Genomic DNA, 19,020 nt, shown 5'->3' on the forward strand with positions numbered 1-19,020 from the left:
AGTGAGGGATCATGTAAGAGGGCTACTCCTCTGGTTGGTGCCTCCTGGACAAAAAGCAGATCACTGCCTAATACAAATTATAACATTAACATTATCAAGTGATATGTTGTATCAGTCAATATCTTCCAGCTACTTTAATCAAAACAGAAGAAATGTCATCTGTTGTTCAATACTTCAACAGTCCATTAATCACAGGACTACTTTTATCTCCTCTCTTCATCACCCTCTTGCTGCTTTCTCTCATTTCCTTTTGTTCTTGAGTGGGTCACAAAGAATCCCCCTCTTCAGCAGGCCCCCTTGCACACACACACACACAGATGTGTATCTCTCTATAGTTGTGAGGACTCTCTTTGATATAATGCATTCCCTAGCCCCTTACCCTAACCATCACAACTAAATACCTATCCTAAACCTAATTCTAACCCTTACCCTAAAACCAAGTCTTAACCCTAAAAAGCCGCTTTAATTTGTGTGGACCAGCCAGAATGTCCTCACAACGTCAAAATGTCCTCACAATGCTGGTATCGAACCAAAATTGGCTGTCATAACTATATATAGACATGCCCACACACACTTGGGGTGGGGGGGCCTCCACATCAAAGTCAGGAATGTGGGTCCTGTTGTCCTTATGAATGGGTATGCCTACTTATGTCAAGTTTACCCCTCAATAAAAGTGGGGAGTGTGTGTGTGTGTGTTTCTACATGCTATAAGTGAGCCTCGTCACACGAGCTGTGTCCTCATGCTGGTGTGTTGTGGTTCTCAGACAGACCTGTGAGGACACCTGGACCATTCTGTTCCGTTCTGTTCCACATGAGTGTTTGAGGTCCCTCCCTTTGTTTGTTTTCTTTCCCTTTTCCATTCCCCTGGACCAGTATGTACATCTGTGCATCTGTCCGCCTGTAATCATTTTGTTTGTGGAGTAGAACTCTAAAACATGTTTTTGTATTACTTAATATTGTTAATCAGGTAGTGAAGTGGTGCTTTTTGATATTTAAGTTTTTTTTCAGTGCTTCAGCGAATGACGTGTATTTGTCTACTCTACCATCCCTGTCAAGGTCCCTAAATCCTTCTTCTCTCCCTTGTTTCCTTCACTTCTCAGTATCCACCTAGTTTCCTCCCCCTCTTCTCCTCTCACAGTGCACCTTAGCTATAGCAGACACATAATTGATGCTCTCTCTGTGTCTGCCTCTCAGTTTCTCACCTTTATGTACACAAGCTTTATAATTTGTCACTTGCGGCTCTGACAGGCATCATTCTCTCTGATGTGCCACTGTCTTATCGCCCAACACTCTCACCCTCACACTGCCAGCCCTCCCTATCACTTGCTGTAGCTATCCTGTGTGTGTATCAGAGATTACCATGCCTGCCTGGCACAGATAAAACCTGGCATGTGGGGCTTTTGGGTGGATCGGCAGGTTGAGGGAGGTGTTAATGCTCAGAGAAGAGATTAAAAAATGAATGTAGGATGTTGTCAGAGGAGGAGGGAAGGTAGTTGCGAATGTTGTGTGGTGATGGTGCGGTGTTAGTTGTTCCCATACAGGGATTCTTCAAGGTTACTGAAAATGATGAAAGATTGTTGCGGGAAATTCATTGATGGTAAGAAAATCCCAGGGGATGTTGAGAAAAGTGTTTGAGTTGCTTCATTCACACCTGGAAGTATTCTGCAACTTATTTTTACCAATTTACTGCTTTCAATTTTAGATTTTAGTAGGTTTCATCTTCAAAACTTCAAAATAAAAAATATTACGGGATGGAATGACAATTTTAGGTCACGAAAACACTCAGTAGTAGCTAAAGTTTGTTGTAGGGTTTTAAGAGGCCAGTTATTTTTTCCAACATCTGCTGTTCATCTGTGGCTTTCACCCATTATTATCCACTCTTACACTCTCTGCTTCTCTTTCCTCCTCTCTCAATATATCTCTCTGTCCTTACTTAAGACAGTGGCTCTAATGTGTTTAGGATCTGTTAATGTTGTATAATACATGTTGACCATCATCACTCTGTGCATCCATCCATCAAGCACTTTGCTGAAGGTTGAGTTATACAAAGAAGACAGAAGCACCACCACTGACTATTGGGTTGATTTCATACACACAGACGGATATTTACACAGAGAGCTGTGCAACTATACTCACATTAACATAAACCTGTAAAGCTATATACATAAGTGTGTGAAAATTCAGATTCCCGCATGTTACAGCACGAAAGATGTTTGTAGAATGTGATAACTCACACACATGTAAGCACATGCACGCACACACACACACACACTTGGTTGTACACTCATATTTTCACACATCAAGCTCCTATGATAGAAGCTGTAACAGCCCCCAAACCCCATCCCAATGTCCAGACACTCAGTTTGATTCAATTAGACAAACTTTGCTTATGTATTTCATCCATCCATTCATCTGTTCTGTGATATATGCCTTTGCCCTTTGTTCACCCTCTGGTTTCCATATTCCCCATCCAGTCTTGGCTGCAGCATCTGTGGAATGAATCGATTTGAGACGATTTATTACCGATCGTTTTCACACATCACTACACTCTCTCTCTCTTTCTTTCTCTCTCTCTCTCTCTCTCTTGCCCACTCTTTTCTCTCTTTCTCACCTCTTTCACTCTCCCTGCTCATTTTTTCTCTCAAATGTTAGCACTGCATATGAACTGCGTTCTCAGACTGAGGGTGAAAGTTTGAGTGAAACAAAGGTATAAAAGGAAACAAAGAGATGAGAGAAGCGGTGTTGCTGATTTAGTGGTTGTGCTCCTGAAGTGACATTGGAATCAGTCCTAGACGATGTGAGAGAGTTGTGTGTACGTTTGGGATTAAGCAGACTGGAAGATGCACAGATACACAAACAAATGGATACAAATAGAAGATAGGAAAACAGACAGAAGGGCTTTTATTCTTTGTTGTGTGTATAAAACCTGTCGAGGTCTAGGTGGGAACTGGTCATTATCCAGTGAACTGAACTGGGGTATCTGGTCCAGAGATAGATGTGACGGCCAACAAAAATACCCCTTTTTTTGTTGTTTATCTTTTTATAGGTTGAGAGAGAAAATGATGCCAGGAACCCACAGAACAAATCTATTCTTTCTCCTCTGTGCATGTCAGATAGCATTGTTTCTTATTCCATTTGTCTGTACTGTCTGTAAGGCATGTGTCTGTCTGTCTGTCAGTGTGTGTCTGTCTGTGTGTGTGCGCGCGTGCGTGGGTGTGTGCGTACCTGCGCGGGCAGGCGTGCGTGTATTGTTGTCTGGATGCGAGCCATCCATGAATGAAATGTATCCTTTGTTTACAAGCCCATTATCCAGGTAATAACATCCATATTTCCTCTCATCTTCAGTGCTTCATCACAACCTTATGAGTGCTCTCTCTCTCTCTCTCTCTCTCTCTCTCTCTCTCTCTCTCTCTCTCTCTCTCTCTCTCTCTCTCTCTCTCACCTCTCTGTCACACTGTGGTACACACACACACACTGGCATCCACTCATGTGTTTTCATTATATCATTTCTCATCTTTATGGGTGTGATCCTGTTTGTGTGATTTTATTGGCGTGTGTGCGTGCGTGCGTGTGTGCGTGCGTGTGTGCGTGTCCAGCTAGTCATTGCCTGCTGTCCCCTCCTTGTCACTGTGGGCTGATAGCGACAGTCGACAAAGACCAGAAATGGAGAACTGATACCCCCAACCCCTCTCCTTCACCCCCTGCCGTCGGTCTGTGCTTTTCATTTGCCGCCAAGATGAATTTGGCTCATAGCCATCCCAGCCAGAACAATCTCCTATCTTACACCTGAACCATTGCTTACCATATCTGGGTAAATTGTTCACCAAAGCTCACAAATACACTTTTGAGCACCTGCTCACTCTCACTTCGAGATAACAGTGGTATTCATCTTCATGTATATCAGGTATTAAGTTTCCCTTAAAAACTGAAGGAAAGTGGCTCCCTCTGAATCTTTCTGGGCTTTATACAGGACGTCAATATTTTCATATACATTGCTTTTTTTATTTATTTCAGTTAAGTTGTTTTCATTAATTCCTCCCAGGTGCAGAATAGAGCTGTCTTTTCTACACGTGCAATAACACCAATCATCCAGTCAATAATGTTCCTTTTTATACACCTACCTACTGTAATCATGTTCACATTAATAATAATACTGAATTCAATACTGCTATTAACACAGCCGTTCAATTAAGGTGTTTACTTGGCTCTGTACAGCACACACTTACAACCCTTTTCAGAATTATTTTTTTATAATTCCACTCCGCCTACCACTATAATAATAACAACCACTTGTTAGAGCTGAAGTCAGTGCAGCCTATTTCCTGCTGGGGGACACATACATGGAGACTACAGTGTGGTTTAACTTGGATTTTGGGGGAAAATATGAAATCTGGGATACGTTTTTGTTTGGATATTGCAAGAGGGATCTGAGATGGGAGAAAACAAAAAGATCAATATATCAGTGTTTCATTGTCTCTTTGTGTTTATACTTGCTGAAAATAGAGGAAATGAACGAATGGTGCTAGATATACTACAAAAGTAACTGCCTTATTTTCAGCTTTGTTTAACACTATATCATGACTGTCATAAAGGAAGGAGTTATTATTCAGAGCTTAAACACTACTGCCTGCAGCTGCTTCAAAGTTAAAGCCCTCCTTGCTTTGTCTTCTAGCTTATATATTTCTTTTAAAAGATTCTGAAAGCTTTTACTGTGAAGCATGAATGGCTCATTAAGAGTTGTTGGTGGGGAATATTTTTTCTATATGTATTTATTAACATTTTAAACTGTACTAATAAACAAGTTATGAACTTTTCTGTGTTTTTCTAAACACGATTTCCTGTGTTTCCCTGTAGATCCTGGTGAATTCTGTGAGTCCCAACCGTCCAGCAGTGCTGTATGAGAAGGTGACTGTAAGTGAGGGAGGAAGCCCCTTGCGGAGAGACATGCTGTTCAGCCCGGACCAGCAGCACATCTACACTCTGACTGACAAACAGGTGAGTTCACTGATGGAGGTTCTCGGAAAGATGAACAAATGATCAAACACATTCACTCTCAAGCTCTGATGCAGGCGCAAAATGACAGCATGCAATCAAACTTCCTACATGCGGCAAACACATACACAGTGTGTGTGCTGTAATGATTGGGATATGTTCTCTGTGTCGCTATCATTAGCCTCCATATCCAGCAGCATTCCTTAATGCACCACAGGTGACTGCACTGGGCTAACAATGCCTCATTAACACACATGGCTCCAGTTACATATTCTATTTGGGTGTACCCACAAGCCTAGGCACACACACACACACACACACACACACACACACACACACACACACACACACACACACACACACACAGCCAGTGTGCTGTGTAGTGCGGTTGCATCATCATTTTCTCCACAGCAGTCTAGTACCAACTCTCCAGAGCAGACCTCGCCCCAATTAGACGTGAGTTGCTGCATTTCTTAACCCTCCTACCCACCGAACAATCACAACACAACTCATCTGCTCTGAATGTAATTACACAGGGACTGTTATAAGTCACACGTTGTGTTTGCATGTGTGTTGTTGTACTGTACTTCTACCTGTGTGAGGACCACATTGACATTAAGACCTTTAAGGGTTAAGCTGTGGTTTTAAGGTTCAGGTTAGGATTAGGTGGGGGTTACGCAATTAGTTGTGATGGTTAAGGTTAGGGTAAGGGGCTAGGGAATGCCAGTGAGTGTCCTCACATGGATAGAAGTACGTGTGTGTATGTGTGAGCGTGCGCCTGTGGTCATCACTAGCCCCACCGCTGGCGAGAGCTGTGTCTACTTTGATGAGACAAGGAGACGGGTAGGGGAGGGGGTGGGGGAGAACGTGTCGCATCTCTGTTGCTCCCCAGGCCCAGCTGCTCCTCTCGTTTTTCTGTCTCATTAGTGTGGTGAGTGAAGGAAGCAGAGATGGAGGGAGGGAAGAAAAAGGAAAGTAGGGCTGTACATGATGTGAATATGTCTGTATTTAATATATCTAAAATGGGCTTTGGGAAAAGCCTGTCTGATTAAAAACGGTGACATACAGTGTTTGTGTCTGTTTAGTGAAAGGTATCTGAGGACAGATTTTGTAGCCTGATTTAGAAAGAAAAAAAGAGCATGTCCACAGAATTATTCTTTTTTTTTTTTGCTAAAGGCCAGTGGTTAATGACTGAAGCTGCAGTAATTAAAGCTAATCTATCATATCCAAATAAAATAGTGTCTACTGTGGTACTTATAATAGGGTAGTGTTTAATATATTTAAAAACAGGTTTCATATGCCTGAATATCAGCACCATCCAACAAAAACACGAGTTCTCAGTCCAGTCCTGTTTATGTCACCGAACAAGAGCTCTGCCTAAAAGTGTTAGTGTCAGTTTTCATCCTTAATGTGTTACCTGAGACGTACTGGGGTACGATATCCAGGACTATGTGCTGCTGAAGAAATGTTCTGGGCTGCATGGGAAAAAGTAAAAGTAAAAGTTTCTCTCCATCTCAGTTGAGTGGATTCATGTCTACATACACAGTCCATGATCAGATACAGAAAATATCTGATTTGTAATGATTCAGCTCAAATGTGACTGATAGAAATCAATTATTTCTCATTTTTAAATTTCAAGTTATGTCATCGACCAAACCATAAATAATGAACAGTTTTTTGCCTATTAGGTCAGAAGGGAAATTGACAGGAGTTGAGCATCTACAGAATTAGTATTAGCTGCTAATGCATGCATTACTTGCCTTGTGTTGACGTTTCCATTTGTGAATCGTTCAGACTGCTACATGTTAAGATGTTAAGTTGAGTTACACAGACATTGCTTTTAGTGTGAGGATGATGTGGAATATTCATATCAGGGTTTGCGATTTGGATAAACACATACAGATGCACACCTAAGGGTCAGTGAGATAACTGAGTCATGTGTTTGTTAGCAACACAAAGATAAATAATGGACATTTGTTGTTGAACTTTGATGATGAGACCTTTAAATAGGTTTCATATAATATGTGGTGACACAGCTTAGTGTTAGCGTGTCTTTGTGGCTTGGTGGCCTGCTCCACTTTATCTTGGCAGTAAGAGCAGCTAAGGGCATGAGGGACACACACACACACACACACACACACACACACACACACACACACACACACACACAGTTTTAATTCTATACACAAGTACAAGACAAGAACATCGGACATTCCCCCTTTTACACCCAAGGACGGCCTGTCTCCACCCACCTCACATCATGCCCTTTTCTACAGAACTCCACACACACACACACACACACACATACACCTTCATTTCTGTTTGATCCCCATTAATGGTTAGCAGGATTGGGTTAAGCAGAATGGGGGGGCTGCGGTTGCAAGACCTCATAGCTAAACCCCCTTTCCAGCACTAATGAATAGAGGGGGCCATTCCCTTCTCTCGCTCCCCATCCTACCCTCATCTTTATCCTCTGTCCTCCATCTATATTGCTGCGCCCCCCCATCCCTGCTTCTATAAATCCGGGCATTGGCTGCCACACACATGCACATACACACTCCCATGTTTTCATCTAAGCCCAAATTGAGTCCTCCCCTCTCAACTGCCTTCTACTGATCCCATTCCCATGTCTTAATGATCTCCCCATTATTGCTGCACCCCCCACTCTCTCTGTCTTTCTCTCCACCATACACACTCACACTCTTTGTCAACAGAGGCCAAGGTAGAAAATTGAGGAATTGAGGGAGGGATGGATAGATGGAGGGAAGACTGAGTTATTGATGGAAGATGGCAGGTGGCTGGTTTAGAGTTTTATGAGGATGGTACAGTACCTAACACACACACACACACACACATACACGCACACACACACGCACACACACACACACACACACACACACACACACACACACACACACACACACACACACACACACACACATCGACCTGAAGGTGAGAGCATGCCTATATGTATTGCGAGTAAATCGGAAAAAACAACATGGTTGCATTCCTCATGCAAGCGTACTGGTTTTGTGTGTGTGTGTGCGTGTGCGCAGGGCTAGTTGCCTGCGGGGGTTCCTCTGACAAGCCAAGCACATTAAGGTGTCACTGGACATATCCATTGATGCGTCGCCCATGACACGTCCTCGCTTCTACCCCTACGCACACACACACACGCAAAGGCCCAAGCTGTGAGTCAGAGTTAGGGGCGAGGCCCAGTGATTTATGACTCGCTCTGTTCCAGCTATATTCATCACTGTCATTATTATCAATGGAGGATATGACAGCAGGAGAGGATGGCCTGCTGCGTTTGTGTGTTTCAGGCATGTGTGTGTTCAATGAGAGTGTGTTGTTACTGGCAAATTGAGTTTATTTTTTACTGCAGTTGTGCCCATAACTGTGTGTTTGATGTTACATGTTGCTGGATATTTGACTTTTATTTAAGGAAACATCGATGTCTGCATCAGGTAAAGATCTGCATCACCTGCCATTTAGAAATACTGACCTTATTGATAAGGCTCCATTCATTCACTGCCAGGCTGTTCACATACACATATTCCCCTATAGTGTTGACACAATAACAAAACATGACTTTTTAAAATTTCTTTTAAATTAAGAGTTTTGTCAGGTTTATAATAAATGTTTTTCGTAAATGATACTTTGTGTCGATATAGTCACAGTTACTGTTTAATGTCCTTATTAACACACATAGTCATAATGTTAGCTCACAAATTTAACACTAATGATAATAAATAATAAACTTAGTTTATGTAGCACCTTTCAAAATCTTGTTACAAGGTACTAAAAGCAAAAAAATCAACCTTATATAATGATTATAATCTGTAAGATCGGAACTGGATTAAAAGTAAATAAATAGAAATAAAAAGGTTAATTCAGACCCCAAGTCCTGAGAAAACACACATTCAGAAGGAGAACTAAATGAGGTGCTGCCAGTGCGCTAATGTTTTTTTGTTTTTCACAAAAATATGAAAAGCCTCACAGAAGCATTGTTACTCTTGTGACTCACTTTTTGACAATGTCAGTCTTTGACTGAACACGACTTTTTATTCATTTCTCTGTTGTGCAAAAACTGTCTGGGGGGAAATCCTCTCATGGCGTCCTGGCTCAGTCAAGACACTTGGCATCATCAAATCATTTCTTCTTTTCTTGTACGGCCAAAAAGATGGAATGCTGAATTGATGCCACAGCTGCCGTCTTTGCTTGCTTTGTACTCATGTTCAGCCTCAGTGTCATACACACGGAGACACGCACATCTTATGTCTTTGATGGCAGCCATGCATATGATATTGGTGTGGTGTGCAGCACTGGCTAATTGCTGAAAGCATGAATATTCATCTCTAGTGTGGGAAGGGGGACTGCGTTTGGAGGGAGTCTGATCGTCCTGGAAACAGAAGGACTGGGATGGCTTGATACAGTGGAGGGAAATTCTGTATGATATATATGCATGAGACAGCCTTTGTTCAAGAGTGAAGGATGCTTCTGTGTGTGAGTGCACGTGTGTGTATATAAAAGCATGTATGGCTCAATTGGATTTTGTAATGGTTAGTGTATGTGTGTTGATTCAACCACATCTGCATGTCTTTGTCGGACTCTGCATTTGTAAACACATTTCAGCATTCAAACATGTATTTGTGTGTGTGTGTGTGTGTGTGTGTGTGTGTGTGTGTGTGTGTGTGTGTGTGTGTGTGTGTCGGTGTGCACGCACGTGTGTGTGTGTGATGGAGAGAGAAAGTGTGTGTGAGCTAACACCATTGTGTGAATGTTCATTCTGCATCTGAAAGAGATTTCCCCTTCCACATTTCACCACAACTCACATTCCTCCAAGGAATCCGTATTCATGCACATGCATCAACACAAGTTTGTGTGCCATTCACAAACTGTTTTGGTTTGAGTCTCTACAATAACGCACAATGGTCTGCATTGTGTTTTCGCCTCAGCAAGGCCTCATCAAGTAATATCCTACCCATAGGGGTTTGTCTGACATCAATCCTCTCTGTTCTGTGTGTGTGTGTTTGCGTGTGTGTGTTTGCGTGTGTGTGTGTGTCTGTGTGTGAGTGTGCATGCGTGTGTGTGTCGATCTGTTTACATTCACATATTACTGGTTCACTGCCAATCTCATTAGCAAACACATTAGCAGAGACTGACATCAACACACATAACAAGCAGCTGGTTGTATCCATCAAGTCTGACATTTTAGTGAACTAGATACAGCTAATCAGTCAGTTCTAAGTAGCTCAAAGATTAATTTTCCACAATTTATCAAACTGTGTTCGACTGAGGATCTCCCAAAGTTAACAAGCGCATAATGCAGCACTGAAACGTCAGCTAATGGCTGACGCTTTGTTTCATCATTCAGAGCGCGTGTGTAGAAAACATTTGCTCTGACACAGGCTTCCCATGGGTCCCCGAAATGTTTGAAACTTCTTGCTTATGGGAAAAATCAAGGCATTGAACTGTTTTGAAAATTGGCAGAAATGGCAATGGGTTGTTGAAGATGTTTAAAATAAAGCTTACATTCTCAAGCTCCGCCATGATTGGTCCTTGAATTTGAGGGCATTGGGCATTGAAAGACTTAAACATATTTTTTTTTTTTTACCTTTTACCATTTATTATTTATTTTTTTAGCCTTTGTTCATGCACAAAGGCCACCAATCATCTGACCTACTGATTTACATTTATGAGTATCCAGCTTCATATTTTCCTCTCACTGATTTGAAGGTTGAAGCTTGAATGAATACTCTCGTATGTACTACATGCACTCTCACACACACACACACACCAACATGTGGTCATTGTAATGTAAATGTTAATAGACCTGAGACGGAGATGAGAGCACTGTGACGAGTGGGGGGTGCAGTGTTCATATATGGCACTCAATTACCAAAGTTCAAACCATTATAGAACCTTTCTCAGCAAAGGGCAGTGCATGCATATATGTGTCCACATTTCTTTGATCTCTCATCAGGCTCGTAGGATGGAGTGGTATCTTGGAAAAATAGAGAACAACAACCAGAATTTACACCCCCAAGTATACATTTATTCATTCACACTTTTGTGTGGTTGATTTCATATTAGCAATCATTTGGAAAATTATTAAATGTAAAGATTATTCCAGTAAATGTCAAAAAATGATTTGATACAAAATCAAGAAAAAGAGATGTTTCTACATTGTAGTTTCCGTGACCCCCATTATATTTATTTTCTCTCTTATGACATCCCCTCAGGCTGTAGTAATCAAGTTAGGGAATTGTAAAGAAAAAGAAATGTGTGCTTGATTGAGTGTTTGTGGGCCCCATCAGAAAAGTGGGCTCAGACACTTGTCTTCAGTGTGATGCTATCAGTCTAATGGAGGTCTAGTCATGAGATAGCGTTGTCTTTCTCTCATCTCTCTCTGTTTTAGTGCGCCATCTTTTCATCCCACAGGATAGCGTGATAGAGCAGACCGATAGGGTTAGAAAAGAGGCTGAGATGGATAGAGAGGTTAATGGTGTCTCTCTCTCTACACCCCCCCCTGTTCTCAATCACTATCAATCGGCCTACGATCGGTCCTCCTGTTACTTGACAGTGATTGGGGCAGAACGATGTGTCTCTGACTGATCGTCATGGATTGAGGCCAATCAAAAGCTGGCATGGCCCAGAGAGTGCCTCCTAGGGGCACGTCACTGTGTTCAGTTCCGTTCCTTAACCACAAGCCACTCTGGGTAGAATAGTGAAGTGTCACTCATGCGTGACAGCACAGGGAATTGTTTTGATTTGGAGTCAAACTTCTTTTCAACTCATGCACAGCAGGCCTCATCAGACCCAGTTATAAAGTATCAAACTGGGAAGAGCTAAGCTGAAAAGCGAAATAGCAGGTTCAGTGCTAGAAATTACAAAAAGAATGATATTATTTAACACAACTGGAAAGACATCTGTTCAATAATAGGCAGGGTTGTAACTAATGATCATTTTCTTTTAATTACTTTAACATTTTTCTGAGTTAATCTTTTAATTAATTGTAATTGTTAAATGGCCAACACAAGTTCCCAGAAGGTGACTCTATGAAATTCCTAGTTTAGTCCAAGCAGCTGTATAAAACTGAAACAGAATCAGTGCATGATGAAAACAAGCAAATGCGATAAAGTTAAACAGGCAAATATTTGTTATTTTTTGTATATATGGGGCACATAACCATTTCCAAACATAGGATTGACAAATCATATGTTTAAAGGCTTCTTCCATGTGGTTCATTCTTGGCATCACTTTATCAAAAATACTTTCCACCAATGTTCTCTACTTTAAAATGTTGTCATTGTGTTATTACAAAAGCTCCTTGACTTGTTGGCAGTAATTTTGAATGACAGCATGCATATAACCTCAAAGTCAATCAGACAAATTCTATTTATTCTTCTATGTTTTTTGCCTGCTTCCACATCCATAATTACACCTGACGCATGACCTCAACAAGAGCTGAATAAGAAATACAAGCCAATCATGCTGCATTAATGAAAGCCATGGTCAGGTGTAGTTGTAGCATATCCTTTGGTGAAAACAGCATTGTAAACCTTATTTTGAGAAAAGTCGCCAAACTTATTATGCTAACTATAACTATACATGCAGGTCTTATGTTTTGTTACCATAAGCAGCACAGTTATGAATCTCACTGATTTAGATAGGAGCCTCATGTTAACTGCCCAGGGGTGTTGCCAAGATGGCTGCCAAGTGACGAGACTTTCCTATAAGGACTTTACTTCCACAAAGCAACTCCTCTTCTGTTTCTCTCTGTCTGTATATATGGTGGTCGCCTGGCAGCACTAATGGAAATGCCAGCTGTGTGGTTCCTCACTCCTCACCAAGTCCATTTACTAAAGTGACAGAGTCATTTACCAGGCAGCCGGCCTCTCCCATCCTCACTTAATTAGAAGACCCCTAGGCCTCTCTACCTTAGCCGCTCACATTTACCTCTTTCTCTCCCTCTGCTGTTTCTGTAGAGCCCGTGGTCCAATTCTTCGTTTTCTGTGGTTTTTCAATCTCGGACTCATCCTTTGTCTCTGTCTTAGTTTTCCTCTTTTACTCTCTCATTCCATTTTGTTCTTTCTATCAGACTCTCCCTCACATGACGGAGTATTATGGACAAATGGCTACACAAAGAATGAGAGTGCATTGACCTATTGCTCTTTTTGGAAGAGGTAATAGGAAAGTCCATGTGATGAGGATAGTAATGAAGAGTGATGGGTCTCCATGTTTTTAGTTTCACTCATTCTGGCTTTTCATTTAATGTGTTTGTGTAGCCCTTCCTCACTGTTGATTTACTATAGTTCTTATTTCAGAGCTACTGTGCTCATCCAATTTTTTTATTTTCTTTCTTTCTTTCATTTTTCTAGTACATAGTAAGTATAGAAATAGACTGTTTAGACATTAAGCAAAATAGCTTACTGTCAAGATTATCAAGATCCCCAGGGCATTTTCATGCATATGTAAAGATTTATTGAAGACTTTTCAAAACCTAATTCAAAGTGTTCACATTAGTTTGAAGGTACTTGAATTCCCATACACTTTAAAAACACTCCTACAGCTCCTGGATCATCTTAATACTGTATATGTTCTTTTCATAGCAGTTTTCTAGAAGATGGAAATTGGAGTTGTCATCTTTATTGGCCTCAAACTCACAATATGAGCACACATAAATGACAAATAAGTTGTGTGATCCACTGCTTTTTCACAGGGATGGAGTATAGAGGGAGAGATGAAAGTAGTATTTCAGAAAAGTGAAAACAGAGGAGTGAATAACTGAGCCTGGTGCAGGAGAAAGAAGATAAGAATATAAATTAAAGTGTTGATAAAGCAGGAGAGCTGATCGGGAGGAAGAAACAACAAAATATGAGAGAGATAAATATAGTGGAGGAGGTAGGAAGGGTAGTGGGCACATTAAGTGCAGCAGGGAGTGAGTTTTGAGGGAGAAAACAAGAGATTACAGCTTTCACTGGGGGCATTATTTTCTGCCACCGTGACACACAAAGGCCTGAATCACTGAAGCAGGTCTGCAGCTAACAATTTGAGTTGACCACAATGGCCACACCTGTCCATAAACATCTCTGCAGTGCAGCAGCAATCTAGTATTTTGCCATTATTCAGCAAATTTGGTGTGACAGCAGATCATTTTTGGATGGAACACAGTGAAGAAAATGCTGTTTTTCACTTTTCATTTCTCCCACTGCATAACCTTTACCCCCTCGCTCTCTCTCTCTCGCTCTTTAGCCATCCTTCGGCACCTCTTCGTCCTATTCAGTGCCAAACTCTGCAAGTGGTGTTTGCTTTCCTTCTTATCTCCAGTCAGTCAACACATCGAGCTCCTAGCCAGTCATTGATGTCCTAAGCCCCTTACAATCCAGTCAATGCACACATGCTAACCTAGTCTTTGATACAAACACCCCCACTGCCCCCCTCAGCAGGTATTACAGCACTGGAAGAACCCTCTCTTACATATACACCCTGTTGAGAGCCATCGTGCATGATGCCCGAGGGTTAGCTGGAAAAGCTGCTGGGGGTGTGTAGAACTATCATTGCACAGTAGCAACAGACAACACATATTTTTTGTAGCCACAATTATATCCTATCTGATGTATCTGTCTTTATTTCTACACTCCGTTTTCCTGTGGTATTTAGTGACTGTAAAGGTAGATATTGATTTTTTTCCCAGCACATATTAAACCACAAGAAGATGAAAGATAATCTGAGGTTATTAAATGAATGGAGGTGTGGTTAGTGGCAGTTTACAGTGATGATTCAATGGAAGGATGATCATCCTCATCCTCTGTCGGGTCTAGTGATATTTTCGTCTCTTAGTTGTCTTGCCATACATGATGAAGCAGCAGTAAATGATGCCTGGAGTGACACCGTCTGGTTCAGACACTCCCCTCATGTCTTGTCTCAAGTTGCTACTTTTGACGCGCCTTCACCACGACCATTATTATGGTAATTAATGTATAGCATGATCCATTTCTTCACTACCACACTGGTGATGACTATAACATAGATGGACCACCCACCACTAAGGGCAACAAGTTTTTGAGGATTTTTTTTCTTGCAACAGAACATGTGCTGAATTTTAAGTAAATACATTCTCGAAAAGCTAACTGTGTATGCACACTCTTAAATGTCAGGTGAATCATACACTTTGACACTTGAACGTTTCTCAGTGAAACCAAGCTCCTCTGTTAGGTTCCTTTACTGCAGGACTGAAGCCATATGAGGTTAAGTGTGAAGCACGAAAGGTTCAGTGGTAAAGTTGTTGTTCAGGGAGGCATAGGAATAACTAATTTATGAGTATCAAGCAGATATGTATCTATAAATAACATTTTTCTCTTGGCTCCCAGACAGTATAACCCAGAGAAGAGCCTCTCTTCTGGGAGTCGACTCTGCTACGCCCCCTCCTCTTTTCCTCTACTGTAGACTCTCTGTGTTTGATTGTTAAAAAAAAGTGAGCCGCAACAAGGCCAATCCTTTTATGTCTTTAGATTTTAACAGCCAATGAAAAGCCACGCTGAAAGCTTTACAGGTCCTGTGGGTTTTGGGGGGTGACCGTCTCAAAGCCTGTTAGCTGGACGTTTAAAGGCAGGTGATGGCGCTCTGTAAAAACAGATTGGAGAGGAAAGGTGGAAAGTTTATAGTAGAAAGGAGATGTCATGGCATTGTGCCGTGGTCAGGGTGGAGGATTGACAACAGGAAGAGAGAGTGAGAAAGGAGAATTACAACGGTGAGAGTTACAGCGGTGGATGCTATTGTAAATAAGGAGATGGCAAGAGGGGAGATGGCAGGCTTGGTTTATAAGGTCATTTAAAGGAGTAATGTGGTGCACTGTCGGGAATTGGCTTTCATTAAAAGAGCCATTGAGAGAGACAGAAAGAGGGAGACAGTGAGGGAGTGTGTGTGTGTGTGTGTGTGTGTGTGTGTGTGTGTGCGCGCACGCACACGCACTCACACACGCATGCAGTGTTCCTTACATACACACATATTGTGGCTCTACATGCAGTTATACCAGTAAAATCCTGGCACTAGTAAAGCATTTTATTGCCCCACTGGGAAAAGCAACCATCATGGCCCCCTCTACCACTCTAACACTTCCACTCAGTACAGCCCACACTGTCTTCGCTACTGGTCCAGGGACAACTGTGATGTAGTCTGTATCTATCATTACACAGGGCAGTGATAAGGTTATGCTAGCTCACCGAGGATCCACGGTGTTAGTATGATTTATGTGGAACATTGTCCTAAATCACAATCACAATGATTTATGGAGAGGAGAGGGGCATTTGGTTGATGTCCTCGATAATATGAGGAACAGACTATTCTTACTTCATCTCTCCATTTTCTCATTTTTTCTCTTAAATCATCAACTATATAAAAGACATCCTGTAAAGACTTTTTTCTCCAATCACACATCCACAGCTTCTTTCCCCCCACTCTTTAACCATTATCTGCTCATTCATTCACACTCCCTCTCCTCCTCCTTCATCCTTTTATTAGCGAGGACACACCAGTACCATGTTCCATCCTTCTTTCAGCTGAAAACTAGACTCACACTTGTTCTGACAATGACACATAGCTGCCGTCTGCCACCATATCCCATCTACTCAGCACAATGTCCTGGCCAATTCTCTCGATGTGTGTCTTCCATTACACCTCAATTTTACTCTATATATCCATCCATCCATCCAGCACTACTTCCAGGAGATGACCATCACCCCCTCTTCCCCCCTCAAATCTTTACTGTTGCTCGTTTGCATCATTCCATCTGTCTTTCTCTCTCTGGGCAGAAAGCCAGCCACAGCACTGAGGTCTGTACTGCAGTTTTATTAGTGGAGTAACGGCGTGTTTCAGTCTGTAAGTGTTTCAGGTTAAATCTCTACAGGAAGATTTTAGGGCAGAGATACATGCAAGGAACATAGGGCGTAATGGAAATAACTGAATGTATAGTGGGGAAAGAAGGGAGTAGAGAAGAGAAGGGATTAGTGGCTCACAGCGTCAATTGCTTTTGTCTGTCTGCCCCCTGCTGTAGCAATATTGTTCCGTCAAAGAGTACCAAAGCCGGTCTGATACAAGACATTTCTGGGCAGAAACGAGTTCCATCATGTCATATCTGTCTCATATCTATGTTACACTTAAAGCTCACCAAGGATTCCCAGCCCCAGTTTAATATTTTAGTTTTGAGTTCCTTTGTCCGCCTGGTTTCCATCCTCTATAGCTAACCAGTTTTATCTCTTATCTCAGGCCTCCACTCTCTGTCTGCCATGTGCTTTTATTTTTTTCTTATCCCTCCATACATCTGTCTCTCTGTTCTCTCCCATCTCAAGATCATAAAGAAGTCAGCCCCCACTGGGCCCGACACCACTTTAGTCCCCACATACCACTTGGTCAGGGTTCTCATGGTTAAATCTGTCGGTGTGTCTGTGTTACAATGGTGTTACCCAAGGGTAGGGTTGTTAAACGCTGTTACTTACTGATCAACCAACACACACACACACACACACACACACACACACACACACACACACACACACACACACACACACACACTCAAAATCAAAGGGATCAAATGACTCATCAACTTGGGGCCCGTTGGTGAAGAAAGGTTGAATGTGGCGCTGACACATCCAACACATGTGCGCACACTGAGGCACAAACACATGCGGCCTCTTTACTGCACACTAGCATATGTGCATATGCTAACAATCTGTCTGTAACACACTTACACATTCTTGTGAATATCTTGAAATAAACACACTTATAGACCCTTCGGGGCCATGTTGTGATCCATTTGTCGTCACCTTAAAACTAGAGGTCTAACTTCAGCATTTGTTTCTTAGGCAACATCTGTAGCCTATCACCAAGCTCAAATGCTACATACTCACACACACACACACACACACACACACACACACACCCACACACACACACACACACACACACACACACACACACACACATACATACACACATACGCATGTGCAAGGTTTTCTGCAAAAATGTCCTCACAACAGTGGTATTGAATAGAAACATGTCCACACAACCTCAGCAAAACATGCGAGTGGACACGCACACACACACTGGGATCTGTCCTTCCGCTCAACTGCCTCCCATTGGTGTTTGAGGTCACCTGTCAATCACAATACACTGTTACCACGGCCACCTGTCAGGTCTCCCAGCATGCATTGCGAGATCTCTCCTGTGCACGCCTGACTGGAGGCTGTCACACACTGCTAGACCAGAATCACTCAGCAGAACACACACACACAAATGCACACTTGGACTATTTGCTGAGCACAATTATGAAATTAAATCGGTCCGATAAGTTGTCAAATTCTCATCTCCATCCAGGTGAATGTATGTTACAACTCGTTTCCCTCTCTGTCTCTAGGTGGTGAGAGTTCCAGTGGAGAGCTGCGAGCAGTACACCACTTGCGGGGAGTGTTTGGGCTCCAGAGACCCTCACTGTGGATGGTGTGTCCTCCACAATGTGTAAGTGCCACACACACTCATGCACACACACACACATACTCATGCACACATTAACACACTTCATGGTGGTGCCCTTCACATGCAGCCTGTTACATTATATAGTAGATAATTGTGAAAGAAGTGTTTCGTGTATGTGTCAGTGGATCATGCTGAACAGCTGCTCATCCAACACCTCTGGTTTAAATCCACCTGAAATAGAATTTGTATTTTGCAGTGATTATTTTCAAGGTATTTGTCTCTAAAAAAAAATCAGGGCCTCCAGGCTTTTTTCTCTTTCGATCATTTAGTTTTCATTCTGGTTTGCACATTTCCTGTATTTTCCTTTTTAACATATATTCCTAAATGAAGGCCATATTACTTATTATTTAAAATTCTTCAGTCAATAGGGGGAGTTATCGTTTGTGTCCTTTTTCCTGATCTACACTGACATGTGCTTGTTGATATACTATACTGTTGTTTGAGCCACAGAGAAATCAACCTCCACACCTTTTGCGCAGATGACTCCCTCTA

General features: G+C 42.0%; 1 protein-coding gene across 2 annotated transcripts in view; it reads left to right on the forward strand.

Annotated features, from left to right (window-relative positions):
• Positions 1-19,020, forward strand: part of plxna1b (plexin A1b) — a 179,424-nt gene that overhangs the window by 77,908 nt on the left and 82,496 nt on the right. For both annotated transcript variants that reach the window (XM_020086726.2, XM_020086728.2), the window contains exons 4-5: positions 4,855-4,995; positions 18,410-18,510. In XM_020086726.2, the coding sequence (XP_019942285.1) occupies positions 4,855-4,995; positions 18,410-18,510 (242 nt within the window). The remainder of the gene's footprint in view (positions 1-4,854; positions 4,996-18,409; positions 18,511-19,020) is intronic.

The sequence above is a fragment of the Paralichthys olivaceus genome, chromosome 2, assembly GCF_024713975.1.
Source record: "Paralichthys olivaceus isolate ysfri-2021 chromosome 2, ASM2471397v2, whole genome shotgun sequence".
Taxonomy (NCBI): domain Eukaryota; kingdom Metazoa; phylum Chordata; class Actinopteri; order Pleuronectiformes; family Paralichthyidae; genus Paralichthys; species Paralichthys olivaceus.